Genomic DNA, 26616 nt, shown 5'->3' on the forward strand with positions numbered 1-26616 from the left:
CTCGGCGTCAATGGCGCGGCCTCCGAGACCCTCCCTCCCCGTCGTCGGGAAGGCTTCCGGCGTTCGGCTTTCGCAGCCGCCACTTGACCCAGCCCACTCATGTCGCTGCCATGAATTGGCCCGGGACTCGCACACGGGCTCGTTTCCATCTTGACTGTAGCCAGCGCCGCTCGCACGGAGCGGAGCCAGGCGGAGCACAGTGGGCCAGAAGACCGGTGGAGGCGGCAAAAATTTTACACGCGTTTTGAGCTTCAGAGTCACTAAACAGGACTCGAATCGTACGTGTGACCCCACCAATGGATTCCTCGTTCGGAGAGCAATCTATTGATGGGGTCACACGTTCGGTTCGAGTCCCACTTAGCGACTCTGGAGCTCAAAACGCGTCTAGAATTTTTGCCGCCTCCACCGGTCTTCTGGCCCACTGTGCGGAGCCAGGCAGCCCAGTGCCTCATGGGCTTGTTCTAGCTGGCGGGGCCCAGCGCCCGCCGCGCGCAGCCATGGCGCAGCCCCCTTACCCCTTCATCATTAACATACATTCCGAGTGCCCCTATCAAGAGGCAGGAAATGTACCCCTGCCTCGCCTCCCCCCACCACCTCACCCGCAGCACCCCTTTGGTGTGCGCATAGTGCTACAAGCCCCTGGATCATGTTAACCGTCTGTACCATGTGGCAACGGCGCGCGCACACACACATATAGGTGCCCACACACACACGCGTACATGCGCGTCGTCCTTTGCACGCATTGTGCTGAAAGGAAATTCCATTCTTGTCGGCGAAAACCTTTGCTGAAAACACGGCGCGTTTCAAATTTGGCGCCAAAAGGTTCGGCCGTGGCCGTGAATGGCGGGACGCACTTGTCCCTCATTTGTCCGTTTGCCGGCCGCTTTGCATGGAGTGGCGACGCGAGCCCTATTCGCACTCATTCACGCTCCCCCCCCCTCCCCCTTCCCCTGTTTGCCCACCTGTCCCTTCCCCTCCCCTCCCCCCTTCTCCATTAATGCAACACAGTGGATGTCCAGCTTGTCTGATCGTGCGACACGCTGCCAGCACGCTTCCCTTCGGCCTGGCTGGCTGGCCGGGGCGACTGGCCCGACTGGCCCACTCGAAATGCTAAATACGCGGCCGGCCGTAAATTCTGTGTCTGGACAAGGGCGAGGGGGAAGGGAGGGGGAAGGGAAGAGGTGGGGGAAGCTGGACGTGGCTGCTGGAGTTGGCTAGTCCACCCCAAACTTAGTCCTGCATAAAAGCTATCATGCTTCGTCCCCCAGCCCCACCCCGCCGCCCCCCTCACCCTGCCCCGCCTGCCCCCGGCCGCCCAGTAGCCGCATTCTTGTGTTCACCTAATTTACCGACGTCCCACAAATTCCGAACTTTCGCAGGTGGCGGCGCCCACGCCGCGGGATCGGGGAGGGGAGGGGAGGCGGCGGACTTGGTTGTGGCTGGCGGTTGGCTCGGTCGGCTTGGTGTCGCTGCGGAGGCGGCGGCGGCGGTGGCGGGGGCACACTAGAATGAAAAGTGAAACAGCCACCGCGTGGCCCCCACGTCGGCGGGCAGTGGTCTGCTTCCGAGCCGCACTTCGTCGCTCTGTCTCTCTCGCACCCCCATAGGGAGCGCGCCAAGAGTGCGAGAGAGACAAGAACAATGTGCTGCCTGCGGGGCTTCCGAGCAAGCAGCGCCGCGACGCCGGGCGCAAGGCTGGGCCGGTGGGCGGGGACGCCGGGACGGACCCCCGCGGAGGCCGTAGTCACTGACCGCATATCAAGCGGGCGGCCGCTGGGCGAGCGGACAGGCAGACAGGCGGACGGACAGACAGGCAGGCGGGCCCCCCTGCGAGTGTTTGAATGAATGTCCACATGGCTGCCCCAGCAGTGCGGACCCCCTCGGCGCCGGCCAGGCAGGCAGGCAGGCAGGCAGGCAGCACTGCGGTCGAGTAGGTGCTCCGGAGCACACCAAACAGTACAGTAGCGCCGAACCGGCCGCCTCTAGACAAGCAGACAGACAGACAGACAGCGCCGCCTTGCAACATTGTAGGCTCAAATATCTGCGCCATGCCGTATGCTGCGCGCCGCGCGATCGCGCTGAAAGCCGAAGCGTTGCGTCTCCCTGAAAGCTGGGAGCGGCCGAAAGCGGCCCCACGGTTTATCCCTTTCGGTTGAGCGGTGCATTGGAGAGCAACAGTGTCTGCGGGCCACAGGGGCGCAGGCTGTAAACGCCGCAACCCTGTCTACGACCGTGTGTGTGTGTGTGTGTGTGTGCATGTGCAAGTGTGCGAGTGCGTGTGAGTGTGAGGGGGCATTCGGAAGGGGGCAGGCTTGCGGTGTAGGACTGGCGGTGATGCCTGGACGCGTTCGCAATGCAATAATGCGGTGGGAAGGCCGGGGCTTTAGGTCAGGGTGCGGCCGGAGCGGCGTTGGGGGAGGCCCGGGTGGGGCGGGGCGGGCCGGGGCCACCGCCATGCCATCCGGGATACTCACCGTAGCCCCGCTCCCTGCCCTACCTCCGTCGAGTCTTTTTCCCTTCTTTTCGCTGCGACCGGTAAGCGACAAGCGCGCGCCACGTGACCCGAATGACATCGCTGATTTGTTTATCGGTTCGTCGCTGCAGCAGCGAAGATCGGGCTCCGAAGACTCCGCTTGGAAATCCGAGCGAAATGGCGGGAGGGCGGTGCCAAAAAAAAAGGAGAGAGATTAAGCGAAAGGGAAGAACATCATCGGTGGGGAGTGTTTGGAAAAAAGAGAGGTGCGCTTGCTCCTAAATGAGTCGAGCCGGGAGGTGAGTGCCCGTGGCAAGGCGGCAACGCGGCGCGGCGGCACGGCCCGGTGGGTGGGGGTGGGTCGGGGCGCCCCGCACGCCCAGCCCTAAAGAGATGGCGCCCCTCATCCTGATAATGAGTAGCCCTCGGCTACGCGGCGCGGCGGCCCGATGCGTGGCGGGGCGGGGCGGGGCGGGGCGGGGCGGCAACCACCCCTTATCGCCCGTATCCGGACTTGCCTCTCGCTGTGCCTCGCCTCCCTCATCCCCGTCCTGGTGGCGGAGTTAATGTCGCCAAGCACGTACGTAGTCGGGGCCGACCAGGGCGGACCAGAGCGGACCGCCGGGCACCTTGCGTCTCCACGGTCTCGACCAGCGGTGGAGCCCGTGGAGGAGCAAACTCAAGTATTTGTGTTTGGAGAGGCTCGCACTCACACACAGACACACAGACACACACACTGACGCGCACCAACAAACGCAGAGAACGGTGCGCGACGTTTCGCGGCGTTTCGCGGTTGGCGATTGAATCGAGTCGCCCAGGCCTATGGCGCCAAGTGAGTATCTGCTCATCCCACCCTTGGGAGACGCCGGAGAGGACACCCCCCCCCCCCCCCGCCCCGCACGGCTCCGTTCCGGTGCGTGCTCCGCGGCTCCGTGGGGAAATCTCTATGCACGATCGCGAAAGAGTGCGTGGGACCAGGCCAGGCTCTGCCCTGCTCCCAGGTCTTCTCCTTTCCTGCGAATAACCTCCCCTTTACCCGCCGCTTTTTCCTCCTGTGAATAACGTCGCCCTGCGAATAACAACCCGCCTCGGCCAGAGGGAGGAGTCCGCCCCTTTGCGGTGTAGAAAAAGTGTGGCCCAGCAGACTGATTCCGGAGGCCGTTTTCGTCGCTCGGCCTCTCTTTCACTCGGGCAAGGCGCGCGGCCCGTGTAGGCGCGAAAGAGACAGAGCGACGAAAACGGCTCTCGGAATCAGTCTGCCGCCACCGAGTCCCGAGTGCATCGCCAGAGTAGTACAATCTGTCGCTTAAGACTTTTTTCCCGCGCGGGGCTTAAAGTCTTACGGGCCCCTTAAGCCAAATCCCCGGGCGCCCTCGTCCTTAAGACCCACACTGACCAGAGACAGCGAGGAGATGAGATTGAGCCGATTGCCGCGTGGCCACCCTGCCGCGCCACTGCAGATGATGAGGGGGGGGGGGCTGCCGAAGGCTGCAGCAGCCTCTGAAGGACGGCCCCGCCCCGCCCGGTCCTCTCTCTGAGTTTCCTTTGCCAGTTTGTTGCCTCTTTGACCGCAGAGGCGCGGAGCAGACGGCAGTCGGAGTCCTGCTTCGGGTCGCCGACCAGCCCGGCCGGCACCGCCTCAAAGAGTCCTATTTGGTGGCCGCTATGAACTGGTCGGAAACATTCCTGTGTATCTGGCAATGCTGGCTCAGCAGACCGCACACCGCGCCACCACCGCCACGTACGGGGCGGGGTGGTGGTGGCACACTGCGCCGCGCCACGCCGCGTCGCCCGGCACAGCCCGCGAGCAGATACGCGCTATCGCACCGCCAAGCTCGGGGGGAATTTGGCACTGATGGAGGGGAAGGCAGAGCGTGGGCAGAGGCTGTGGCTGATCAGGCCGGCGGCGGCGCGTCGGGATGGGGGGAAGAGGGGGGGGGCTGCAACGAGCCTGTGGACTGCGCGCTGTGCCGCGAGTGCCCGAAGGGAAACAATTATCCTGACATTGCACTTGCTGCTACACTGCTACATCGCACCAATTACCCGCGATTAATGAGCCGAGTGGCTGGCTGGCGTGGGCTGCACACGGGTTCCGCTCTCGCTCTGTCTCTGTCGCACCCACGCGGGACGCCCCATGAGTGCGACAGAGACAGAGCGACGAAAACGACTCTCGGAATATTCTGGTGTGGTCTGGCGCGGGCCCGGCGGCGATGGACCAGACTGGTTGCTCTCCCGCGCCGCTCGCTGCCCCGCGTGGCAGTGGCGTGGTGGTGTTGGCGTGGCGGTGGCGCTGCGGTGCAAAGTGCGAACAGGGCCTTCGGGCTGGGCTGCCTGGGCTAGCCGCTTCGGCGCGCGCATCGCATCGCTCACGTGCAAGCTAACTAACCTCCCCACCCCCCGGCCCGCGCCCCGCCCCGCCAAGCCTCATTGGCCGCAACTCGAAATTAACGCGTACTCCCTCTCACTCTCTATCCCTCCTCGCCCCTTTCTCCCTCCCACCCCCTCTCTCTCTCCCTGGAGCAGGGCGCGCGTGGGCTAATAGCACGCTCTGGACGCGGCGCCGCCGGCTCCTGCCGAGCGTTTCCGAAGTTTCCGTTCCTTCGCTCTGTCTCTCTCGCACCCCCACGAGACGCCTCGTGAGTGCGACAGAGACAGAGCGACCCTCCGGAATCAGCCCGCCGGTTTCCCGATGAGGTCCGCGCCGCGCGCCCATCCTCGACGGGCTGGGCTGCCGCTCCCTAAACGCCTGCCAGGCCCAGCCCGCCAGCCCGCGCGGCACTCGAGTGTGGCGGGGCCTCGGGACAGCCTACCCCCAGGGGCCCCGCTCTCGCGCCGCCGCAGCCGCCAGCCGGGCAGCTGCTGTTTTTGTTTACCTTCCCAGCATATTCAACCCCTCTCTATCTCTATTATTTTAAACTATCACTTTTGTACTTTGTTTAAAAGTGTTTTCTTTTTTTTAACAAAAAAATTTGTTTGTCGGTGTGCCCGCAGAGACGCTGCACAGCTGGTCCACGCAGGTGCACCGCGTGCAGTCCCTGGCCGGCAACGTGGCCGTGCTGCGCTGCAACATTCCCTCCGCGGCCAGGCCACTGGTGCGCGTCGTGGGCTGGCAGCGGGACATGGCCACCATCCACATGGGCACCAGCGGCAGGTAACCAACTCTCTGTTTTGTGAAAAAAAAACACCTTGTAGTGTTGTCCATGTCCTGCAGAGCATTTCTGATGTCCCACCGACTTTTTTTGGTGTGCCTCAGAGCATTTTCTCATCGAATTTTCCTGTACTTTCATCAACGATTTTTTTTTTGCCAGTTCAAAAGCACTGTGGCGGGCGCAGCATGAAAGTGTGAAACGAAACGTATGACCACCTGCTCAGTCCGATGTTCGACTCGGTGCCCGCAGGTACACGGCCACGTCGCAGGGGACGCTGCACGTCCGCGACGTGTCCGACGACGACGTGGGCCACACGTACTACTGCCAGACGCAGCACGTCATCAGCGGGGACGTGCGCCTCAGCTCCGGGGCGCAGGTCATCGTCAAAGGTGCGCGCCACTTCAGTCGTTTTCGTCGTTCTGTCCCTCTCGCAACCCTCGGCCGTAAGTGCGAGGGAGACAAAACGGCTCTCGGAATCCGGTCTGCCTCACGGTGCTTGCCGCTTTGTGTTGCAGCGTCCGATGCGGACGTGGCGCCGCACATCGAGTCCTCGGCCAGCACGGTGCACGCGCGGGCCGGCGCGGCCACGGAGCTAGTGTGCGCCGCCCAGGGCCACCCCCCGCCCACGTACAGGTACGGCCGGCCGGCCAGAAGCAGGTCGCTGTCTCCCTCTCTCTCTCTCGCACTCGCACAGCGTTCTGGAGGGGTTCTGGAGGGGTTCTGGAGGGGTTCTGGAGGGGTTCTGGAAGGGTTCTGGAGGGGTTCTGGAGGGGTTCTGGAGGGGTTCTGGAGGGGTTCTGGAGGGGTTCTGGAGGGGTTCTGGAGGGGTTCTGGAGGGGTTCTGGAGGGGTTCTGGAGGGGTTCTGGAGGGGTTCTGGAGGGGTATCTGGAGGGGTTCTGGAGGGGTACTGGAGGGGCTCTGGAGGGGTTCTGGAGGCGCTGTCCGGGACAGCAGCGCCCCGTCGTCGCGGCAGCGCGATCGGAATGGAAACGAAAGGCACGCTGCGTGTCTGCGCGGCTGCGCGGCTGTATCCCTCGATGTTTACTGACGCGTTTCACGACGAGGCCGCGGCCCGGCCGGCCACGACGGGCCACATCGCCGCCATTCGGCCAATTAAAAGCTAACGACCCCTGATAAAAGCCAATGGGACGACGCGACGCGCCCCTCTCCTCCCTCCGGGGGGGGATAAAATAATTAAAATTTGCCGGTCGCTTTCTTCCGATTTCCTCGTCGTCGTCGTCGCCGTCGTCAACCAATTGAAATAAAAAATGGTGAAAAAAATGAGGATGGTTCTTCAAAGGAAACACCCCGCGCTAGCTCGCGCTAGCTCGCGCTAGCTAAACCCCGGGGAGTTTATGCCGCCTACCGCCCCGCCCCACCCCCTCCTCCTTTCAGACCAAGTTTGCGCTGCTGCTATAAGGGAGGGGGAGGGGCGGGGTTCGTCACAGCGCGGCGCTGCTCAATTGTTTGGCCGAGCGCGCCGGCCGTGTGTCTGTGTATCCTCTCTCGTCCTTGCGAGCCTCGCGAAGAAGCCGTCTGGCGACAGGATGAAGGGGGCGGGGCGGGGCAGTCCGTGTGTGTCCGGGACAGCCCGGGACAGCCCGGGACAGCCCGCCGATATGGCAGCCCCGCCGATCAGACAGCCTTATTGATCGAGTCCCGACCCACAGCCGAGAACAAACAAGTCCTTTGCTGCTGTCTTTTCGCTCTCTTTTTTTGCCCGCTCGAAAAGAATGTTAAAAATTCAGTTAGTTCGAGAGCAGTAGGGGGTGGTGAACGGAGAGAGAGAAAGAGAGAGGAGTTCAGTAAGTGTTTTCGACGACAGTTTTTTTCCTCCTTCTTGCCTCCTGGAGACCGCCGTCAGCGACAAGGGACTCTGTCTTCTTAACTACTTCACCTGGTGGTCGCGGCCAGCTTGGGTGGAAAAGGGACAGGAAAAGGGGGTGGGAGGCAGAGTCTCGGCAACTCGTTTGAAGTAGTTAGTTTCGTCGCGGAAACAGGGATCAGGGGAGACAAGGATCACGCGTCGCCGAGGTTCCCCGCTTCACTAATCGTGCCATTTTTTGAGAAATAAGTAAATTATTCTGAGTGTGTTTTGTTTTTTGCTGTGTCTGCCTGGGTAGCTCCCCGTCTTGTTAGACCCCCTGCGGACGCATCTCTGAGTCTGGTGACAAACCCCTCTGCACTACCCCCCCCCCCCGTTGCAAATCTCCGAGAGTGGCGTGGCACGGCGTGGCACGGCGTGGGCGCTCCCCGGGGACGCGCTACAGGTGGTGCGCGTTGGGAGGGGGCGTGCACGACGGTGCAGCACTGCCGCACATCGCTGCCGGTCGTCGCTCTGTCTCTCTCGCACTCACGGGACGGCCGACGTGAGTGCGAGAGAGACAGAGCGAAGGAGCGCCGTGCGGACAGCGTCTGCAGCGCGGAGCACGACATGGAGGTGTAATCGCTGCGGGACGCGACACGACTCGAAAAAAAAAGAAACTCTCAAGAGTGCTCGCTGAAAAAACAACAAGTGACTTTGGAACGCAACTTGCAGGTGGTACCGCGAGGTGGGCGGCAGCCTGCTGGAGCTCGACCCGCACCACCTGCGCGCGCGCCCGCTGGACTCGGTGCTGGAGTTCCCGCGCGCGCAGCCCGAGGACAGCGGCCGGTACGCGTGCGTGGTCAGCAACCGCGTCAAGGAGGCGCGCCGCCACCTGCAGCTCGTCGTCAGCCACCCGCTCAGCGCGCACCTCCGGCCGCAGCACCAGGTAGGGGACGCGGTGGCCGAGCGCCTTTAGTGCCTGCGAATGGAGCAGTAGGTCACGGGTTCGAACCTGCGTCAGGCGGTTTCTTTTTTTCTCTTGGATTTCTTTTTCTTAGTTTTCGCTTTTTATTTTTTTCTTTCTTTTTTTTTCATTATTTTGTTTCGTTATTTCTTTTTTAGTTCCCATTTCTTCCAAGGCTGCGCTGCGGTGCGATGCGAATGACAAGCGGCTGATCCCTGCGAGCCCAATTGAAGTGTCAGAATGTTGGATTGGCGGAGGTATTCCGAGGGATTCCCCATTCGGCGCGTCAGTCTGGCTCTTCCGCGCAGGCCTGTGGCGCGCAGGTGGCGCGGGCATTGAAAGGTTAAATGAAGCGGGCGGTGCCGCGGTGGGCCGCGGCTGTGGCGGATTGCACGGATTGCATGGAGGCAATGGAAAGCCCGGGTAGCGGCTGCAGCGCAAAAAAAAAACAGGCCAGGCCTCCACCACCACCGGCGGGGCGCAGCGTGTGTGTGTCCGGGGGGGGGTCTTTTGTCCATGTTGCATGCAGTGCTGCGCTCTGACGGCCATCACCCCCAAACGGCGCCGCTCAAAGCCGAATGGCGAGGGGTTGAAAAGAGGGGGGGGGCACACATGCAGTGCGTCCGCGTTCTCAAAGCCAGCCAGCCCCGCAATCACTGATCCGCGCGTTCCTCTTTTTGGTGCGGCCGGCCGCGTAATTTACATGCAGTGCGGCCGCGCGGCCCAGGGCGGCCCGCGGCGGCGCCGGCCTCCAAATGAAGCGGTGGAAAGGACCGATAGCGCGCACACACACGCACGTACATTCACACAAACGCGCGCGCACCTAACAGGACGTTTGGAGTGACTGTGTGTGTTTTCTTTCTCCCTGTCCGCTCGCGGGTTGACCCGTCGCTTTGCTGTTGCAGGTGGTGGACGCGGGCAGGACGGTGGTGTTCAACTGCTCGGTGCGAGGCGGGCTCTCCGCGGGCCCGGCCTCTGTGGGCTTCCTCAAGGACGGTGAACCCGTGGTGCAGGGCGGCAGGCTTTCCGTGCACACGACACAGGTAGAGAGAGAAGCACTCGGCTGGCGGAGCGCGGGAGAGTAAGAGAGAGCAGCACGATATCGGCTGTGCCGAGCTAACAAGCTCCATCGGCTGCGGGCTGGTTCCGCTCAGTGCTGCGGCCGCTCTGTCTCTGTCGCACCCGTCCGGGCCGCCCCGTGAGTGCGAGATAGAGAGGCAGAGCGACGAACGCTCCGTTGGAACTCAGCCCGCCGCCGCCGAGAGCGCCCGCGCGACGGAGGATAGGCAGCGCGGCCGACACGGCTGCGCGGCGGGGGGCCTACCTCCGTCTTGGCAGGCGCTCCCCTCCCCACGCCCCCCGCCCCCGGTAGATTAGCGTGCTGCACCCGGCAGGGCCCGGCCCGGCCCTCCTCCTCGTGTTATCGGAAAGTAGTAAAGCCCCTGAAACAGTGTCCCGATCGCACGCAGCCACGCCAGGCCAGGCCGCGCCAGGCTAGGCCGCGCAACGATGGCGAATCTGTAGGCGGATATTGTGAGCGCCGCCTCCGGGGGCAGCGCGGCGGCAGCGGGGCGGCAGCGGGGCGGGAGCAAAGAAGGCGGCGGACGCGGAGGCGCCGCGCCGCCTAACGAACGATCACGCAGGGCGGTTCAAGAGCGTGCCTCAGTTTCGTGCCGCTGGCGCCAACGGCGGCGATAACAGGGGAAGGTTGGGGGAGGGAGGGCATTCGATTTTATCCACACGTATCGCGATGCGTCAGTGTTTCGGCCTCGAGGGAGAGGCGTGGCGCGGCGTGGCGCGGCGTGGCGGTGCGGAGGATGGCGTTTGTAGATTTACGGCCGTGAAATGAGTAGACAAGCCAATCCCTTTTGAGAGGAGGGCGGCGAGGCCCCACTTGGGGCCCACGGCAGGCCGCAGCAGGCCGAGCAGCGCGTCGAGCAGCGCCCGTCCCGAACGGGATTTTTTTTTATATATATTCTTATTGGGACGGTGTCTGAGGCGCAGGCGCGCAAGTAGGGTGCCAAAGTAAAACAAGGCGGCGGCAGCATGGGAATTGGGAATCCCTGCTCCGAGGAAAGGGCACTGGCCCGCCCGGTCTAGGCGGCAGCCTTTTTTCCGGCTGTTGTGTGCTTTTTTTTCTGTAAAGGCACGGCCATCGATAATGCGGCATGAATATTCATGGCCAGTGCCTTGATTCTTGCTCATGATTGGGAAAGGGCTCCGCCGCTCCGCCCGGCCGATGAATCCACGGAAGCTGTGTCAACTGCAGGAGCGGCTGGCCGCACCCCCGCGCAGGGCCCCCCGCCCGGTTCATCGAAAATTCACACGGAACGCAACTTCGGTAACGAGTACAGTCTCCGTGATTTCTGAAGCCATTTCTTTGATTCCAGACCGGCATGGACCTGGTGGTGCGGCGCGTGGTGCCCGCGGACCGCGGCATGTACCAGTGCGTCGCCAGCAGCGGCGAGGAGACGGTGCAGGCCGCCGCCGAGCTCGCCCTGGGAGGTAGGCACTCATTGGTTTGTCTCAACTCTGCGCGCGGCGGGCAATTCAAACGCCTTCCCTCCCGCCCCACAGCCATCGCCCCCGAGCTCCTGGACGGCTTCCGCGAGCAGACGCTGCAGCCGGGGCCGCCGCTGTCGCTGCACTGCGCCGTGTCGGGGCAGCCGCCGCCCAGGGTCACGTGGCTGCTGGACGGCGCCGAGCTGCCGCCCCTGCTGCAGCCCGCCTACCAGCTGGGCTCCTTCGTCACCAACCGCGGCAACGTCATCGCCCACCTCAACGTGAGCGCCGTGCGCGTGGTGCAGGGCGGCCTCTACACCTGCCTGGCCAGGAACATCCTCGGCGCCGTGCACCACTCCGCGCCCATCAACGTGTACGGTGAGCGCCTCCTCGGCCCGCCGCGCCTCGCGCCGCACTGCAGCGGCAGTGTCTTTTAATTATTGACCGGGGAAGTTTGGACCACGGCGCCATGGTGCTGCTGTCCCTGCTGCGATGCGCATTAAATCTGCACCAGAGTGTCCACTGCGCCCTGATTCCCAACAACAAGGCGGGGAAGTAGCACGGGGATGCGGTTGCGGCGTCCTGGCTGCCGCAGTGCGCGTCCGCGGCGTCCTGGGTGTCATAGTGTGCGTCCTCGGAGTCTCCGGTACACGACCCCCACGTTCAGAGCTGTTTGTTGATAGGCCGCGCCCCGCCAAGGACCGTCGTGTGTTCGGCGGTGCGGCGCAAACGGTGTGGTGGCGGCCTGGCCGCGTCGACGTACATCAGTGTGCAGCCCGGCGGGACGGTCGCCGGGACGGAGCGGCGGCCCGGGCGGTTTGGGGGAAGGCCGGGGTGTATTGAATAGTGAATAGTGGATGGACGACCGCCGTGACAGCCGGGACACATCGCATTGACATGCGGACAGCCGGCAGGCGCCACTCACACTCGCACACTCCCTCACACACACACACACATGTGCGCGCTCAGATACTCACGCGCACACACACGTGTGCACACACACACCCGGACGGAGGGACGGGCGGGCGGGAAAGTGCCGTATGAAGCCAGGCCCGCGCTGAGTGCTGAGTGCCGCCGTGTGACGAGTGTGTCACGTCACGCCACGTCACGCCGGCAGGCCCGGTAAAAGCGTTATAATGTCGCATCGGTGCAGCTGCGCCGCGCTGCGCCGCCCGGATCTGAGGGCGGGCGGGGCGGGGCGGGGCGGGGCGGGGCGGGGCGGGGGGGCGGGGCGGGGCGGGGCGGGGCGGGCGGGGCGGGGCGGGGCGGGGCGGGGCGGGGCGGGGCGGGGCGGGGCGGGGCGGGGCGGGGCGGGGCGAGGCGGGGCGGGGCGGGGCGGGGCGGGGCGGGGCGGGGCGGGGCGGGGCGGGGTGCGTAAAAGCGGGGGCGCGGCACTATTACGGCGGCCGCCGTCCATCGGCCGACTCTTATTTTATGCCCGGGCATAAAAACTAATCAGTCGCCCAGCCTGGTTTAGGCGCGCGCGCGAAAAATAAAAGATACAAAAGCGGGAAAACAACACGAAAAAATTAACGCACCCAGCATAAAATGACGAAGCGCCGTAAAAAGTTTCGGTTGAATATTTTAGTGCACGGCGCGTAAGAGGGCCGGGCGGTGGAATCGGGGGTGAGGAGGCGCCCGGGGGGAGGGGGAGGGGAGGGGGAGGGGCCTCATATTTCCCCCACAGCGCCGCGCCGCACCACAAATGGAGGTGAGCGAGGTTCAATCTAAATCCCCGGAGCGTCGACGAGGAAAACAGGAAAGAAAACAGGCAAGGCTGGGACGGGAGGGGAGGGGGAGGGGGAGTGGAAAAGTTGCTCGGCTGTCCCGCGCCCGTCCGTCGAGGCAGGGCCGGGCCAGGGCCGGGCCAGGGCCGGGCCGACAGGGTGCGGACGCGTACGAATAGTGTGTTTTCGTAGAGCTTCCTTGGAGCTTCCGCAGAGCCGGTTGCCGCGAGAAAACAAAAACGAAGTGGAACGTGAAGTAAAGAAGCGGTAGGAGTGCGAGCCGTAATGGAAACCCGATCCGATACACTGTGTATCGGGCTGGGCTGGGGTTGAACGCCGGCGTTGTTTGGTTGCCGCAGGCCCGCCCACGGCGCGGCCGCCGCTCAACCTGACGGCCGTGGCGGACACGGACGTGTTCCTGCGCTGCCCCGTGGCCGGGTACCCCGTGACGAGCGTGACGTGGTCGCGCGCCGGCCACCGCCTGCCCGACAACATGCGGCAGCGCGTGTTCCCCAACGGCACGCTGCTGCTGCGCGGCGTGCAGGGCTCGGCGGACCGCGGCCAGTACGCGTGCACCGTCACCAACCAGCAGGGCCAGCTCGCGTCCAGCACACTGCACCTCAACGTCATGAGTGAGTACAGCACGCATTCACGACCCGTAGTAGTTTTTAAAATCACGCTTTCGGTGTGTTGTGCGGGTACCATCGCAAGTAACAACGCCGACTTGGAAAGCAATTTTCTCTCGAATTAGCCCGGGGACGATTTTCTTCACGGGACAACTTTTACACTAAAGAAAGAGTCAGCAATAAAGTTGTTAGAGGCCATTTTTGACGTCGAAACAAATTAGACCAACTACTTTAAGTAGCGTCGGCTGGAGCCTTTCCTGACTGGACTCTGTGTCCGCAGAGCCGCCGGTCATCGTGCCCTTCTCGTTCCACTCGGGGCTGGAGGACGGCAACCGGCTGCAGGTGTCGTGCAGCATCATGTCGGGCGACCTGCCCATCGGCATCGAGTGGCGCAAGGACGGGCAGCCGCTGCCGCCGGACGACAGCGTGTCGGAGCAGCAGCACCAGTTCGCCTCCAACCTGCTGTTCAGCGACCTGTCGGCGCGCCACTCGGGCAGCTACACCTGCGTGGCCAGCAACGCCGCCGCCTCCGCCAACTACACCGCGCCGCTGCTCGTGCGAGGTGGGCCGGTTGAAGGCGTGGCGCGCGTGGAGTCGACCAGTCGGACCAGAGGAGTGACTTGACCCATTGCTTGCAGTGCGCCCCCGCTGGCTGGTGGAGCCACAGGACGTGGAGGTCCTCCACCAGGAGCCCGCCGCCGTGCACTGCCGGGCGTCCGGCTTCCCGGAGCCCACCGTCACCTGGATGAAGGCCCCGGAGCAGGCGGCGGCGTCGGTGGCCGCGGTGGTGGCCGCGCCCCCGGGCCCGGAGGAGAGCAGCGCGGGGGACTACTCGCCGCTCACCAGCGACCCCATGCTCACCGTGGCCGAGAACGGCAGCGTGCTGCTGGCCGCGGCGCAGCCCATGCACGCCGGGAGGTACATGTGCCAGGCCAGGAACGGCATCGGGCCCGGCATCAGCAAGGTCATCCACCTCAGGGTCAACGGTGAGTTTGTGCCGCCAGTGACTTCCCCAGGGCATGTAACTGAGTAACCCGAACGACGCGCTCTCCCCACAGTGCCGGCGCACTTCCACACGCGCTCCGTGAACGTGAGCGGCGCGGCGGGCCAGGCCGTGGTGCTGGACTGCGCCGCGTCGGGGGACCCTCCCGTCAGCATCGCCTGGTCCACGCCGGGCGGCGGCGAGCCCTCGGCGAACCGCATCATGGAGACCCCGACGTCGACGGTCAGGGGCGGCCGCGGGGGGCTGAGCTCGCAGCTGCACCTGGTGGCGGAGCGGCACCACGCCGGCATGTACCACTGCACTGCCAGCAACAAGTACGGCTCCGACTCCATGGTGGTGTACCTCGCCGTGCAAGGTAGGCCGGGCCTTGCTGATGTTTCCACGTTACGTCAAGTCGAACGTGGCGTTGATGACGATGTTTCCGTCACCAGAGGCCCCGAGCGCGCCGTCGGGCCTGGAGGTCCTGGAGGCGGGCAGTCGCTGGCTGTCGCTGGGCTGGGCCGTGGACGGGTCCGGGGCCACGCACCACGTGATCCAGTTCAGGAGGGAGCCGTCCTCGGCGTCGGACGCCAGTGCAGCGGACAACAGCGTGGTGTCCGCCACGCCCCCGCAGCCCCAGCCGTGGTACAACGTGACGGTGCCGGGCGGCGGGCAGCGCTCGGCCAAGGTGACGGGGCTGGACCCCGCCACCACGTACGCCATCCGGGTGCTGGCCGCCAACGAGGTGGGCGTCGGCCCGCCCGGCAGCCCCGTCACGGCGCAGACCCTGCAGGAGGGTGAGCAATTCATTCGTTCGTTCGTTGTTTTTACTTTCCGCTTGGTTTGATTATGATTTTCTCAATGTGGCTTTGTGTTTGTTATTCACAGCACCGACGCTTCCCCCAGCCGACGTCACCGCAGACCCGTTCGCCCCGGAGTCTCTCACCGTCCGGTGGAAGGTGCGCGGTCTTTGCGTCAACCACCGCCAAGTCTGAGAAGCACCACTGACGCTCTGCCTCGCTTCCCGTCGTTGCAGGCCCCGTCGCTGCTGTCCTCGGCGCTGCTGGGCTACCAGGTGCGCTACCGCGCCGTCTCCCTGCCCGGGCAGCCCTCACTGAGCGCGCTCCCCGCCGCCGTGGCCCTCGCCGGCATGGCCTCGGACCAACAGGAGCCCGACGTCGGCGTCAGCGGCGCGCCCTGGGTGTCGCGGACCGTGCGGGGTGGCGGCGCGGGGGCGGCGCTGCGGCAGGAGGTGGTGCTGCTGGGACTGGAGAGCTTCACGCGCTACGAGATCACCGTGCGGGCCTTCAACGAGGTCGGCGCGGGCCCCGCCTCGGTGCCCATCACGGCCACCACCATGGAAGGCGGTGAGTAGCCGGTAGCCGAGTGCGTGTACTGCGGATGTCGGCGTCACTGATTCGGCCCCCGTCACGCTTGCAGTGCCCACCGAGCCGCCCGGGTCGGTCCGCTGCACGCCGCTCACCTCGCAGAACGTGCGCGTGCGCTGGGAGCCGCCCCCCAAGGCGGGACGTCGCGGCATGCTGGACGGCTACAAGGTGTTCTACCGCCGGAAGATGCCTGCAGGGCTGCCCCCGACGGACCAACCAAGTGCGTTCTGTTCACCTTCAATCTGAAATTCTATTTAAATCACCTGCTTCTGAACCCTGGTCCTTGAGGCTCGAAGTGTAGCTTGTCCTCTGTGTCGCGCAGCCTGGATGGCGGCCAGCCCCGAGATGGAGGTGAAGAAGACCATGAACCTGGAGACGAACCTGTTCGGCCTGGCCAAGTTCAGCAACTACACAGTGCAGGTGGCGGCGCTGACGAGCGCTGGCGAGGGCGTGCGCTCCGACCCCGTGCACTGTACCACGGAGGAGGACGGTAAGCCGTAACAAACTTTTCGAAAACTTCGCTCTGATGCGCTTACGAAGGATTTCTTTTCGTTTTCATAAAAGTAGGTACAACCGAAATTGGTATTTATTTGCTTCAGTGCCCGGGCCTCCTGAGCAGGTGAAGGCGCTCGCCATGTCCTCCGACAGCATCCTGGTGACGTGGACGCGGCCGCTCGAGGCCAACGGCAACATCGGCAAGTACCTCGTGTACATGCGGCCAGCGTCGCCCCAGGGGCAAACCAGGGTAAGAACGCGTCGACCAGCGGTTCTCAACCTCTCACTTAGCATCACTCTTATTCGCTCACTTCATCAACTTGTTGGTCTCGTTGGCGAGCAGGAGGTGCGCAAGGAGACGGTGTACGCGGGTGGCGACCGCGGCGCTGACCTGGCCCTGGAGGTGCGCCGCCTCAAGGAACTGGAGCGCCTGGAGCTGTGGGTGACGGCGTCCACCAGTGTGGGGGAGGGCCCGCCCAGTGCCCGTGTCAGCCAAGCGCCCGTGTCCAGAGGTACTGTAGACTGTAGACCCGCTTGGACTGTCTGTTTCCCCATCCTAGACCACGTCCGCTAACGCCAGCTGTGCGTGCAGTGCCCGCCAGGATCGCGTCGTTCTCCCGGAGCGCCGCCTCGGGGGAGGGCCAGATGCTGACACTGGCGTGCCGCGCCGTGGGCGTGCCCGCACCCTCCAGGACGTGGCGGGGGCCGCGCGGGCTGACGCGCGCCGTGGCCGCCAACGGCGTCAGCGGCAACGGGGAGCAGGGCGACGCGGCGGCCGGCAGGGCCGTGCTCATCGGGGACGGCTCGCTGCGACTGGGGCCGCTGTCCGCGCAGGACGCCGGCAACTACTCCTGCCAGGCCGTCAACGTGTTCGGCAAGGACGAGATCCACTACCGCGTCGTGGTGGTGGGCCCGCCCGCCGCGCCCGTCCTCTCGCTGGCCGCGGCCACCGACCGCACCCTGCAGCTCAAGTGGACCACCGGGTCGGGGGCGGGCGAGTCCGGCGCCCCGATCACGGGGTACGTCCTGCAGTTCAAGCGCGAGCTGGGCGAGTGGCAGGACCGCGAGCTGGACGGCGAGCTCACGTCGTTCACGCTGACGGGGCTGCGCTGCGGCTCGCCCTACCTGCTGACCCTGGCCGCCGTCAACGGCGTGGGCCGCGGGCCGCGCAGCGCCGTGCTGCAGGCGGCCACCAAGGGCGCCGCCCCCAAGGTGCCGGCCGCCGAGGAGGTGCTGTCCGTCAACTCGACGACGGCGTCGCTGTTCCTGGACGCGTGGCCGGTGGCGGGCTGCCCCGTCACGTACTTCGTGGTGGACTTCCGGACGCGCGAGGCGGGGGAGAGTCCCGGGCCCTGGACGCTCGTGGCGAACCGCGCCGGCCCCCAGCAGACCGTGGCCGTGGCGGGGCTGGCCCCCGCCTCCTGGTACGAGCTGCGCGTCGCCGCGCACTCCGACGCAGGCTCCACCCGCGCGCCCTTCGTGTTCGCCACCAGGACCAAGACAGGCGGTAAGCGGACCTTCCCGAACCTCCTGATGCCAAAGTGTTTCGCTTGCGCGAGATTGCACGTGGTTCCCGCTGCGCAGACCTGGTGCCGCTGGAGCTGATGCCCGCGCTGGCGGAGGGGCCCGGCCCACTCGCCATGCCCACGCCCATCACCCTCCTCGTCGCCGTGGTGGCCGGCCTCGTGTGCACGGCCGCCGTCGCCGCGTGCGCCATCATCGCCTTCAGGAAGAGGTGAGCGTCAAGCATCTCTCGGGGGTGGAAGGGGATCACACTGACCCACTGGTCTGCCATCGGCATGACGCACACTTACCATTACCTCGTTGCTGAGAAGCCGAAGTCGGTTCGGCAAGCAGTAGCAGTCCACGTCGCACACGTTGGAGGCCGACACCCTTCATTGCAAGCCTCGCACTACCGCATGCCGCGGCAAACATCCCCACAGTACTACCGTGTGCACGCCCCACCATGACCCACCGCGCCCCGCCCCGCCCCGCCTCACCGTGCCCGCTTTACCCACTTTGATGTGACTGACTGCAGGCAATATGCGGGTTATAGGAGAGGCGACGCCAAGACCATGGACGAGCTGGAGAACCAGCGGAACCACGAACAGCACCACCAGGTGCACCACAACCACCACCACCACCACCCGATGCCGCTGCCGCACCAGGAGCAGCTGTACTCGCCGTCGCCCGGACGCAAGGGCGGCATCGCCTCGTCCCTCACGGGCCAGAAGGGCAGCGACACCTCGGGTACGTCGCGGACCTCTTCAGAGAGTCGTTTTCGTCGCTCTGTCTCTCTCGCATCTTCATCACTAGTAGGACGCGCCATGAGTGCGAGAGAGACAGAGGGATGAAGCGGCCTGGATTGTGTCTCCCAAAGCGCCTCCTTTTCCTGACCGACGTTCTCTTTGCAGACTACGAGATCTGCCCCTACGCCACGTTCAGCCTGGCCAACGCGGGGCAGGGCGGCGGAGTGGGCCCCGGGACCGGGCCGGCCACGGGGTCGCTGACGCCCTCCAAGTCGCTGGCCAGCTACTCGCTGCAGCTGCACACCTTCAGCCAGCGGGACTGCTACGCCGAGGGGCCGCCGCGGCGCCACGGTCAGCACTACTCCAGGGACTCGAGGGACTCGAGGTCGCGGAGTAAGGCGTCGGCCGCGTCGGGGGCCGCCACGCCTCGGCCGTCGGACAGCGGTGAGGGAGGGGCGCCGGCCCGCGGCCGCGAGCCTCGCGGGGCGGCCACTGCCAGCCCCCCGGACGGGCTGAGCCTCGGTGGGTGCACCAACCCCGAACGCCCGAACCGAACACCCACAGCCGTGACGCTACGAAAATCGATTAAATACTACCGCAGCAATTTCAGTAGCAGTGACCTGTGCATTTGTTTTGTTTCAGAAATTTCGTGCATTTCCAGCCAGCAGACGTTGCCCATGTCGCTCGCCGTGCACCAGAGGCGCAAGACGGCCTCGCCCACGCACTGCCGGGAGCGGGGCAGCGTGTCCTCAGGTCAGTCGGTGCACTGTAAGCACCGTCTCCCCGATTTCTTTTTCACTGTGTAAGTTTGTCCAGCAGAGGAGTAATGCTTCATTTCTGTCTGATGCCAGGAGTGGGCAGGCCCCGCAGCCTGGTGATGGCGCCGACGCCGGGGCCTGGCGCGCGCTACGAGTCGGACAGCAGCAGCCCGAGCGACAAGCACGGCCACAACCACGGCCTGAACCACGGCCACAACCACGGCCACAACCACATGGCGAGCTACAGCTACCGGCAGCACGCCCACACGCCGAGCCGCCGCTCCTCCAAGAGCCAGGACAACGGTACGTACAAATAGCAATGGCGAGTGCTCGTCGCCGGGGAAGTCCCTCCACTGACCTGTGCTTTCTGTCCGTCCAGACTCGAGCGGCGACTCCGCGGACGTCTCCCCGGAAGTGGGCCACCGGACACAGGGGCCGGCATGCAGGTAGTGAAAGTAGGTTGATATCGCCCAACACCTCCATCATGCCTGCACACTTTTCCTCCCCGATGGCACCGCGCGTGGCACCTCGGTGAAGCCAAGCAGCACCTGCGCAGCCCAGGGCGTCTCGCGTTCGGTTTCCTAAGCGTGCAGCTCCGACAATCACAAGCCTCGTGCCAGGGCGTGAGGAGGAACTGTATGGTTAAGAAAGCGAACGGGTTCAATGAAATACCCTGTGTCATGTTTTAAACACACAAGTAGCTTTGCTTCTAAGCGAGACCTTCGGAGTGAAGACAACGGTGAGTTCCATACCTGCTCCCTCCCCCAGGTCGCTGCCGAGGCGTGCCTGCTCCAACGGCATGGCGGGCTCTCCGCGCAGCCGGCCGCGCTCCCGCCAGCACTCCCGCCACCGCGAGGGCCTAGAGGGCCGCGACGCGGACGCCCCTGGCTGCGGGGGCCGCGCCACGCGCTGGGGGTCGCAGGGCGGCTCGGGGTCGGGCTCGGACGCCGGGCTCAACGGCGACGCCGACTACGGCTGCGGGGGCCAGGACCACGAGGACAACGGCCAGTACCCGTCCAGGAGCGAGCTACTGGGCCCCGACGACGGCCAGTTGGAACAGGAGCTGTCCTCGCTCATCAAGAGGTACGCGTCGACGACGTCACTTGAGTGAAACCACCGTCCGCAGGATGGACTCGGGACTTTGCTCTCGCTTGCAGGTACCGGCACGAGCGGCACCGCGAGAAGCAAGACTACACCATCCACGTGTGACGCCGGCCCTGGGGCCCAGGGGAGCCTCCCTGGCGACGGCGTTGGGGCTCGCTGCCGCGTCCCCTCCCCGCCGAAACCGCCCCCGTCCCCACCTGCCCCACTGCCCGCGCCCCCAGCCCGCTGACAGGAAACGGAAGCCGACAGCCCTTGCGCGCCTTCCGCGCCCGAGAGCCCGCTGCCGCCCGCCCGGTGGTGGCCATTTCCGTTGAGAAGCGGTGTGAATACCAAGTTTCCGGCTCCGGCCCTCTCTCTCTTTCGTCGGAAAAACTAGCAGCAGGGAGCCTGCACAAACTCTCTATGAAGTTTACTGAGTTTTTCGAAAAGAGTGACATTCTGTCGACGTAGTGCGAGTGCCGCTATTCAGCCGCCGCCACTGCCAGTGAAGAAAAAGACTGACCGAGGTCAAAGGGCGCTTTCGAAAGGAACGCCTTCCTCCCTTAGAACCGTGCTTACAGTGTCGAGGTCTGTCAAAACAAGAATTGTGCTCAAATGAATGCCGCGGACGCAATGCGCGGCACGCGGCCATGCCGACAGTCCCTCCTCTCAAAGTGCAGCCAAAAGTTCAGAGAAGTTGTGCAGTGTGCGTGCGTCGTTCATCCCGCATTCAGGCACAGCTGTGGCTCGGTGTTCAAATACACAGCCACGCCATCACGTTATGTCTCGTGGGCCATTCCGTTCGGTCTTCATCGATGTAGGTAGTTAAAGAAATTGATTAAAATTTTATTTTGTGATCTCATGTTTTAAAAGTTGTTTTCATGAATGTGTTGATTTGTTGAATAAAGTGAGTCAGTTTTACTGAAATTGTCGGAAGGTTTGGTCTCCCGTCCTAATTTAACGTTTATTTTCCTTGATTTTCCCTCGTTCGCTTACAGTGAAAAGAAGAAAGTTTGGGGACGTCGCTTAGACAGAGGAAAATGATAACTCTGTTTTAAACATTTAACAGTTTCCAACATAAATCTTTATCTTAAATTACAGAGAGGAACAAACTTTACTTCAAAGCAAGCTTTGAACCCAAAACATTACAAAAGGTACAGTCAAAATTCAATGAGGAAACTACAATGAATTTATTATCTTCCTTGACCTTAACTCAACAAGCCATTCATCCAACAACTCTTGAGGGGACCTAGGGCGTCTATAATAGTAATAGTGTTTGGGTGGAGGACCCTCCTCCAAGCGAACCATGTAATGGCAGTGTTGCAAATTGATCATAGCCAATCTTGCTCTTGCATGCCTCCTTGTCGCTTTTAGGCAGTAGGCTTTCTCAGGGAACGATTCAGCTGTTGATATGGAGACAGATCTTTCATTAACATTCGACTATGAAAAGAATGCACATTGAATCAAGCACCAAAAAGAAGCGTTATTGAAAAGAAAAAAATTACGCACCAACCCACAAGTTGCTTTTGAACTCCACATTATGTTGTTTAATAGCTAATTCTTGTGCCTCTAAGATTGTCTCCTTTACGATCTTGGCACCCTTCGAACGCACAAAATTTAATTGTTTAACGGCCTCATCCACTGGAAGTCCTCTAACCAAGCAGGAAACAATGTACAATTTCTTGAAACTGTACCAGAAGTCTCGTTTCTCATGACAAACATACTGAAATTTATAAAAAGAAAACACTGATGAATAAAAATCACCTACATCTAATAAAATGCGAAAAAAATATTAACATTTCAACTTACCGCAGGTCGCGGCTCCTCTCCCTCCTTCAGGGGTTCAAAAACTTTCTCGTTCAGTTGAGTCCACCTCGATATCTTTTCTTTTTCATTAACAAGATCACCCCAGCGTTTTGGAACCCAGTTGTCGGCTGAGGCTTCGGTTGAGGCAGATCTTGATGTTAGCTCCAGGAATGGTCTTAAAGTTTTTGTAACAAGTCTTGAGCACAACATTTTGACTGGAAAATAAGACAAAGTGTTCTTACAAACAGAATTGAACATAACCTTCAGGCATAACTAATAACCGTAACTTTGCCTCATTGATTGACGCACATTGAAAAAAAAAGTTTACAAATTATTGAGCCAAAAAATAAACATTTCAAAACGTCTTGACAAGTTTGGAGCAAAGGTCTTGAAACCACAAACAATTAAATACTTCGGCGGCGGTTTTATGCCTTCAGAAAGAAACACATGCTTTTACTATTCACACAACGGTAGCAGACAGATTGGTTATTTGCAGGTTCCAGTAAAATCTCCCTCATTACTTTTTGAGACTATTTACTAACTTAGGTGCAATCATTCAAGACGTTTCTCTTCGAATTATTGATCGGAGTTCACTGCATACGAAATTAAATTACTCTTTCGAGATGAGGGATGGACTGGAACAAAAAGAAAAGGATTTTGCGATGGACAAGTTTGTCATTCTGTTTTAAGCAAGCAGCCGACGTTATCTAGTCCACCCGCACCAGAATCAAACGTAAAGTTCTTTTTTAACTTGTATTTTTGCGATATTTCCCTTCCGCTTTCCTTTACAATGGTATTATTTCTCTCTATTTCAGTTTAAATACGCTCCATGAAGATTGTCATGGCCGTGCTAAACATGCAAAGTTCAAAGAAGCCAAGCACTGCGACCACAGAGTAAACAGTTGTTTTGGTTATGGTTGTTCCCTTCACTCTGTGGCAACTGAGTTTCTGAAGCTATGGCCGTTGCAATGAAGAGGAATAGGTCCAGGCGAAGGATAGCAGCTCTCAGCTTTCTGTCTAATATATCTCTTGATGGCACTCATAGAGACACAAACCTTAGTTTTCTATCAAGGAATGAAGGGACTAGTGGTACTAGCTCAAAACCACTTGTACTGACGGAAAATATCCAAAATATTTCCAAGGATGAAGTTTGTAGGGATGATGTGTTTCCTAAGGATAGTAAATTGCTTGTGGTCAGTCGTTCACCTATTTTGGCAAGGAGCCCGACCCGTCTCAACAGTTACACCGCTGATATGAACTTCACTCCTTCTAAACAATCTGATCATGATGTATTTTCTAAAGCTACATCCACTCCGTTTCGGGAAAGGTGAGCTTTTGTAACATTCTACCCTTACTTTCTCTATCTGTGTTGAGCTCATAAATAATTAAATTTACTTCTAATGCTTTGCAGGACAAATACAGCTGGAAGTGATACTGGATTTGAAAGGCGCATGGGCTCCATAAGCCAAAGAAAGCGTCTGATGTATCATCAAGGATCCCTATCAGATGATAAGCATCTTCATAATTACAGTAGCAGTGAAAGTATAGGCCCTAGTATGGCTAGCTCTTGTAAGTATGATTTATATTTTTTCTCAAAAATATTATCCTTTAAGTTTCCTCTCTACAAATTGCTTTTTACTTTTGGTGCAATGTAGTTCGATCAAAAACACAAGCCATCCAAGATGCATTTCATTCATCTCAAGTGCGCGAAGTGCGCATGGTTCGACCAAGAAGGGGCCAGCATTTTCGTGATGAGAGACTCGTCCTTGTATCTGCCCATAAAGTCCCATTTCTTGTATTTTCATCAATCCCATACAACAAGGGAGGAAGGCAGTCTAGGTATGTAATAATCCTTTTGTAGCAGTTGATAGTTGATTTTTTTAGTTTTCTTCATATGATGGTGAACTTTGTACTTTATTGTTGAAGGAATGATCTTAGGCGAGATGGTCAAAGGAGGCGAAACACTTCTGGGCCTCGTCCCCTCTCATCCATTAATGACGGTCTTGATCCTTTTGATTTATTGGGCTTGGAGAGAGGGCAGGACGGACAAGTAAGTCAGACTTTCAAACCTGCGTCCAATTTGTCTATGTTTGATGTTACTAGATATCAAATATTTGTGCTTCTTTTCTGTTTGAGCAGGAAATATCATATGGACAGCTTCTAGTCCCATCAAGGATCTTTTCTCGTGAACGAAAGGTGCACTTGTCAGAGTATGAAGCTATTGAACCTTATCAGGCCACTGTAAGACATCATGCATTTGCAAGGTAAATTGTGAATTTGTGAAATAATTGTCTAAAAAGAAAAACTGCCTATTATAGTATTTGTTTGAGATAGTTAACTGGGCACCATTTCGACCTGACTTTGTAACAAATCTGTCTGGTCTAGTTTTCCTTTTTTAGATGAGCTGATTTTCCTGCATGGGATAAATATCTGATGTTTACTTGCAGGATTTTCTAATGGTTTATACTGAAGAGCAAAAATTCTTCTTTTTTACAGGACTAAGGAGTTTTTAGGTCTAAAAGATGGAAAATGGTAATATTATGTCAATTTTGGTGCTTTCTGGTGTTGTGCTCTCTGAACTAATTTACTAATCTTAAGTTGTTAACTTTGCAAATGTATGCTGGTGCTGGATTTCTCTTGGGCTGTCAACTGGAAATATGCATGCCATGTCGATTGTGTCCTGTAATCTGTGTCCATTTCAATTTTAGCTTTGAGGTCTTGTCTACTGCAGATCTTTTCAACTCTTCTGGGTCTTATTTTCATGCTTCTGTAAATTTTGAACTAATAAAATATTATTCAAATGCCTCATTATCTATTTTAGGTGCTTCTCATATGACGGCTCTTCTCATCGCCCCACTGTTCACAGTGTCCCAGGATCACCCCCTGTTTCTTACAGTGAAATAAAAGGTATTGAAGATTGGAATGTTTTGTTCTCCAGTTTTTGTTAAAATGAAATTTGTAATAGAAAATGTTCCAAAACAGGCAATGTAGATTGGGAAGAGCAAGCCGCTGCTGGTCATATGCCTCACTCCTCTCATCCTGTGAATCCTTCAAGTCTGCACTATTCAGCTAACTTACTTGATGATCCAGAGCTAATAGCAGGGAAACATCGTACACTTTTAACCTTCGCTTCATACATGGTAAAAGTCATGATAATTTAACTCCTTGATGTTGTATAAGTTTTAAATTATATTCAAATACATAACAAATAGCACTGTTGCACACAAATACTAATAGATCTGACCCTTTCCAGACATCAGTCATTGATTACGTGCGCCCATCTGATCTTAAAAAGGAACTGAATGACAAATTTAGGGAGAAGTTTCCTCATATTCAACTTACTTTGAGTAAACTACGCAGGTAACATAATGTCAATCTAATGTAGTGATTCGTGATATTCCTTTTCTCTATCTGTTTTATTGATAAAGTCCTTTCTTTCTCTCTTAAATTACAGTATTAAGCGAGAGATGAGGAAGATTGCGAAGACAGAATGTGGAATGGATTTACTAACAGTGGCTCAAGCATATGTTTATTTTGAAAAGCTAATTTTAGCTAACCTCATCAACAAAGAAAATCGGAAGCTTTGTGCAGGAGCCTGTTTGCTTTTGTCTGCGAAACTAAATGATGTGAAAGGAGATGTGTTGAAATTGCTGATTGAGGTATGCATAGTGATATTCTGATACTATTGTCTCTTATCCTGTTTTCCGGCCTTTTTCCAATGACAAGTTTTCTTTTCCAGAAAACAGAGAGTGTCTTTCGTCTGAACCGCAAAGAACTGTTGTTGTCTGAATTTGCAGTGCTTGTTGCACTGGAATTTGGTCTTCATATACCTACATGGGAAGTGTTTCCCCATTACCAGCGTCTCATGTACGAGTCCTAAATTTTGATATGAGTGTAGTCTGTAATGCCTTTTCGTACTCTTGTGTTAAAGCTTTTCATATTTTAACTGAAAGGTACTTATGTGCTGCTGGATTGTGCATTTGTCTCTTTATCTGAGACTTAAAAAATTCTAGTCAGAGGTACTGTCTTTGACATGTTTTGTTTAGTTGTAATTGTTCTTTTTTGGGATATTACATTTATATTTATAAGCTATACCAGTAGGCATTTTTCAGTCATTCTTTCCAAAACTTGCTGTATTTTTTACTTGTATTTTCCTGTTATAATTCAGTGGTAAGATGGTAGAAGCTGTATCAATTAATGTTAATTCAATTCAGTGTTTTATTGTTTATTAGTTTCAAACAATTTTGTCTTCCTTTTCATGTTTATCAAAAGTGAAACTTAAAATCATTTTCTATTTGAACTATAGTTAAGTTTGCACTAATACTTTTCATGTGTTTATGTGATGGAATTATATTCCATTTGTGTGTGTACTTACATCTCTCACCCATATCAACCAAAGACTGAGTATTTTGTGTTTCTGTGAACTTCATTTTTATTTTGTCAGATCAAATTCATCTTTTAAAAGATTTTGACGCTACTTCATGGTATTAATTATCCAATTGTTTGCTTCTAAAGATAGTAAAATTTATGAGAGTAGCCGTGATGAGTACAAATAAATCAAGTTTCTGTTGCCACATCCTGTCTTTTTGTTTTTCTCTGGAAATTC

At 58.9% G+C, this 26616-nt stretch overlaps 4 protein-coding genes across 5 annotated transcripts in view; 3 read left to right on the plus strand and 1 right to left on the minus strand.

Moving 5' to 3' along the window:
- The window catches only part of LOC117643029 (Down syndrome cell adhesion molecule-like protein Dscam2), a 78410-nt gene extending 58426 nt beyond the window's left edge, over nucleotides 1-19984 (plus strand). The window contains exons 4-32 of the mRNA XM_034381666.1: nucleotides 5465-5624; nucleotides 5872-6011; nucleotides 6138-6255; nucleotides 8163-8376; nucleotides 9300-9437; nucleotides 10785-10899; nucleotides 10972-11274; nucleotides 12983-13255; nucleotides 13530-13811; nucleotides 13888-14020; nucleotides 14096-14235; nucleotides 14308-14607; nucleotides 14684-15028; nucleotides 15120-15190; nucleotides 15268-15451; nucleotides 15672-15839; nucleotides 15942-16109; nucleotides 16219-16364; nucleotides 16458-16626; nucleotides 16707-17266; nucleotides 17327-17621; nucleotides 17699-17849; nucleotides 18153-18364; nucleotides 18529-18807; nucleotides 19006-19116; nucleotides 19215-19424; nucleotides 19501-19567; nucleotides 19890-19934; nucleotides 19978-19984. Of these exons, the coding sequence (XP_034237557.1) occupies nucleotides 5465-5624; nucleotides 5872-6011; nucleotides 6138-6255; nucleotides 8163-8376; nucleotides 9300-9437; nucleotides 10785-10899; nucleotides 10972-11274; nucleotides 12983-13255; nucleotides 13530-13811; nucleotides 13888-14020; nucleotides 14096-14235; nucleotides 14308-14607; nucleotides 14684-15028; nucleotides 15120-15190; nucleotides 15268-15451; nucleotides 15672-15839; nucleotides 15942-16109; nucleotides 16219-16364; nucleotides 16458-16626; nucleotides 16707-17266; nucleotides 17327-17621; nucleotides 17699-17849; nucleotides 18153-18364; nucleotides 18529-18807; nucleotides 19006-19116; nucleotides 19215-19424; nucleotides 19501-19567; nucleotides 19890-19934; nucleotides 19978-19984 (5504 nt within the window). The remainder of the gene's footprint in view (nucleotides 1-5464; nucleotides 5625-5871; nucleotides 6012-6137; nucleotides 6256-8162; nucleotides 8377-9299; nucleotides 9438-10784; nucleotides 10900-10971; nucleotides 11275-12982; nucleotides 13256-13529; nucleotides 13812-13887; nucleotides 14021-14095; nucleotides 14236-14307; nucleotides 14608-14683; nucleotides 15029-15119; nucleotides 15191-15267; nucleotides 15452-15671; nucleotides 15840-15941; nucleotides 16110-16218; nucleotides 16365-16457; nucleotides 16627-16706; nucleotides 17267-17326; nucleotides 17622-17698; nucleotides 17850-18152; nucleotides 18365-18528; nucleotides 18808-19005; nucleotides 19117-19214; nucleotides 19425-19500; nucleotides 19568-19889; nucleotides 19935-19977) is intronic.
- Nucleotides 14500-15265, plus strand: LOC117642308 (Down syndrome cell adhesion molecule-like protein Dscam2). The gene is made up of 3 exons (XM_034380382.1): nucleotides 14500-14607; nucleotides 14684-15028; nucleotides 15120-15265. The coding sequence occupies exons 1-3, from the start codon at nucleotides 14541-14543 to the stop codon at nucleotides 15224-15226; spliced, it is 519 nt and encodes a 172-aa protein (XP_034236273.1). The 5' UTR covers nucleotides 14500-14540; the 3' UTR covers nucleotides 15227-15265.
- A 1272-nt stretch (nucleotides 19985-21256) lies between the features above and the next one.
- LOC117642551 (39S ribosomal protein L22, mitochondrial) lies at nucleotides 21257-22489 on the minus strand. Its single transcript, XM_034380825.1, has 4 exons — nucleotides 22320-22489; nucleotides 22014-22225; nucleotides 21714-21927; nucleotides 21257-21607 (listed from the first exon to the last, which is right to left on the minus strand). The coding sequence occupies exons 2-4, from the start codon at nucleotides 22218-22220 to the stop codon at nucleotides 21384-21386; spliced, it is 645 nt and encodes a 214-aa protein (XP_034236716.1). The 5' UTR covers nucleotides 22221-22225; nucleotides 22320-22489; the 3' UTR covers nucleotides 21257-21383.
- Nucleotides 22490-22509: 20 nt separating this feature from the next.
- On the plus strand, nucleotides 22510-26586 carry LOC117642550 (CDK5 and ABL1 enzyme substrate 2). 2 transcript variants are annotated; one of them, XM_034380823.1, is made up of 12 exons: nucleotides 22510-22743; nucleotides 22826-23337; nucleotides 23422-23579; nucleotides 23666-23849; nucleotides 23937-24060; nucleotides 24150-24274; nucleotides 24507-24542; nucleotides 24832-24917; nucleotides 24993-25150; nucleotides 25264-25370; nucleotides 25465-25669; nucleotides 25750-26586. In XM_034380823.1, exons 2-12 carry the CDS (start codon nucleotides 22967-22969, stop codon nucleotides 25888-25890), a joined length of 1695 nt encoding a protein of 564 aa, XP_034236714.1. In that variant the 5' UTR covers nucleotides 22510-22743; nucleotides 22826-22966; the 3' UTR covers nucleotides 25891-26586. The 2 variants fall into 2 exon arrangements, with proteins under 2 accessions (XP_034236714.1, XP_034236715.1); XM_034380824.1 differs by lacking the exon at nucleotides 24507-24542.
- The last annotated feature ends 30 nt before the right edge of the window (nucleotides 26587-26616 follow it).

Source organism: Thrips palmi, unplaced genomic scaffold, assembly GCF_012932325.1.
Source record: "Thrips palmi isolate BJ-2018 unplaced genomic scaffold, TpBJ-2018v1 HiC_scaffold_16, whole genome shotgun sequence".
Classification (NCBI taxonomy): domain Eukaryota; kingdom Metazoa; phylum Arthropoda; class Insecta; order Thysanoptera; family Thripidae; genus Thrips; species Thrips palmi.

Bases quoted from the DNA above. Each gene is read 5' to 3' on its own strand.
- LOC117642308 (XM_034380382.1), top strand. From the start codon at position 14,541: ATGTACCACTGCACTGCCAGCAACAAGTACGGCTCCGACTCCATGGTG. The intron at 14,608-14,683 runs GTAGGCCGGGCC...TTCCGTCACCAG, and splicing joins GGTGTACCTCGCCGTGCAAG to AGGCCCCGAGCGCGCCGTCG. The intron at 15,029-15,119 runs GTGAGCAATTCA...TGTTATTCACAG, and splicing joins GGCGCAGACCCTGCAGGAGG to CACCGACGCTTCCCCCAGCC.
- LOC117642551 (XM_034380825.1), bottom strand. From the start codon at position 22,220: ATGTTGTGCTCAAGACTTGTTACAAAAACTTTAAGACCATTCCTGGAG. The intron at 21,928-22,013 runs GTAAGTTGAAAT...TATAAATTTCAG, and splicing joins GAGAGGAGCCGCGACCTGCG to TATGTTTGTCATGAGAAACG. The intron at 21,608-21,713 runs GTGCGTAATTTT...CCATATCAACAG, and splicing joins CAAAAGCAACTTGTGGGTTG to CTGAATCGTTCCCTGAGAAA.
- LOC117642550 (XM_034380823.1), top strand. From the start codon at position 22,967: ATGGCCGTTGCAATGAAGAGGAATAGGTCCAGGCGAAGGATAGCAGCT. The intron at 24,061-24,149 runs GTAAGTCAGACT...CTGTTTGAGCAG, and splicing joins AGAGAGGGCAGGACGGACAA to GAAATATCATATGGACAGCT. The intron at 25,670-25,749 runs GTATGCATAGTG...TTTCTTTTCCAG, and splicing joins TGTTGAAATTGCTGATTGAG to AAAACAGAGAGTGTCTTTCG.